Source organism: Nanorana parkeri, unplaced genomic scaffold (assembly GCF_000935625.1).
Source record: "Nanorana parkeri isolate BGI_ZX_2015 unplaced genomic scaffold, ASM93562v1 scaffold3763, whole genome shotgun sequence".
NCBI classification, from domain to species: Eukaryota; Metazoa; Chordata; class Amphibia; order Anura; family Dicroglossidae; genus Nanorana; species Nanorana parkeri.
In genome coordinates, this window is record NW_017310031.1 from 9,930 (window position 1) to 11,446 (window position 1,517).

Sequence of the window (1,517 nt, forward strand, 5' to 3'; positions counted from 1 at the left end):
TCCCAACGTGGCCGAAATGCTACCCCATTCACCCGGGCAATGGATGCTTTTCTCTATCAAGGCCGATCTAAGCAAGCCCCGAATAGATCGTCCGCACTCAGACGCTCACCAGGGAGCTCCACATATTAACTATTAACATAGAATATTTGAGGGTTGTACGCCGGTGAAGAAGATATAATGGCAAAAGGCTCGAGAGTTTCCATAGACATCCATCACGTCCTCCCCCCTCCCCCACCAAAGTCTAATTCCGGGCCACGCTCCCTCCAGATCCACACTGTGCAGCCCCCCAGGGGAGCTTTCGCTGCCAACTATCCCCAGCTGGTCCCTCACGTCTTCTGCTACGGGGGGGGGACACGTAGTGGACGGCCTTTTCTTGGGAAGGAATTGGGTTTTCCCACCAAAGTGCAGGACCAGCGACGAGTTTGCAGCGGTGGCCGTGTGGCTCCGTGTGGGCCTCGCAGTGTGTATGTGCTGTTTAAAAGGTGAACTAAACAATTGTGCCGGGATCCGCCCAGCTGCGTGATTGACAGCTGGCTCCGCCTATCTAGAGGCTGTACCCGCCTCTTCCCCCGTCCGACCTGCCAGGTCAGTGCTGGAGGATCTGACAGGGGAATGCCTGCAGAGAGCCGTGAGCGGCAGGCTTCCTGCAGGGACAGGATCGAGAAGTGAGCGAGCGACGGTATGCGTTCCCTCACCCCCCTATCTACCGAGATCCACCCAGCTGCGTGACTGGCAGCGAGCTCTGTCTATCTAGAGGGAGTCAGCGCTGGAGGATCGGAGCGGGGGAGAATCCCTGCGGGGAGCCGTGAGTGACAGTCACCTCTCTCTGCAGGGACAAGATCGAGAAGTGAGCGAGCGCCGGTATGTGTTCCCTCACTTCCCCACCTATAGAGATCCACCCGGCTGCGTGACTGGCAGCGAGCTCGGTCTATCTAGAGGGAGTCAGCGCTGGAGGATCGGACAGGGGAAAGGTGGGGGAATCCCTGCAGAGAGCCGTGAGTGACAGTCACTTCTCTCTGCAGGGACAGGATCGAGAAGTGAGCGAGCGACGCTATGTGCTCACCTCCCGATCTATAGAGCCGACCTGCGACAGTCTCATTGCCACGCGTCGGAGATTTTCAGTTCCCCTTTAACCCTATCAGCTGTCTGCTATGGGAGGTCATGTGATCACCTCATCATGGCTGCCTTAGGGTTCACCTGGCTCGGAGGCTAAACCCACCCCCCCCAGCACCCGGAAAGCGGCCATTACTTACAGCTCCAGGATGAGGACCATTTCGGCCTTGCTGGCGAAGACGTCGTACAGCTTCATGACGCTGGGGTGCTCCAGCTGCTGGAGGATGAAGACCTCTCGCTCCACCTGCTCGCGCTCCAGGCCCAGGCGGCTCCCTTTACATTTTCGGGTCTTGATGAACTTCCCCGCGTACAGGGACCCCGTGCTCTTCTCTTTGCATTTCCTCACCTCGCCGAAGTGACCGCTGCAGACAGGAGGAGGAGGAGGAAACCGTCAGAGACACAAG

At 58.3% G+C, this 1,517-nt stretch overlaps 1 protein-coding gene across 1 annotated transcript in view; it reads right to left on the minus strand.

The window, feature by feature from the left end:
- Positions 1–1,248: 1,248 nt before the first annotated feature.
- The window catches only part of LOC108803465 (death-associated protein kinase 2-like), an 8,520-nt gene continuing 8,251 nt past the window's right edge, over positions 1,249–1,517 (minus strand). The window contains exon 3 of the mRNA XM_018575303.1: positions 1,249–1,475. Coding sequence (XP_018430805.1) covers positions 1,250–1,475 — 226 coding nt within the window. The 3' untranslated portion in view covers position 1,249. The remainder of the gene's footprint in view (positions 1,476–1,517) is intronic.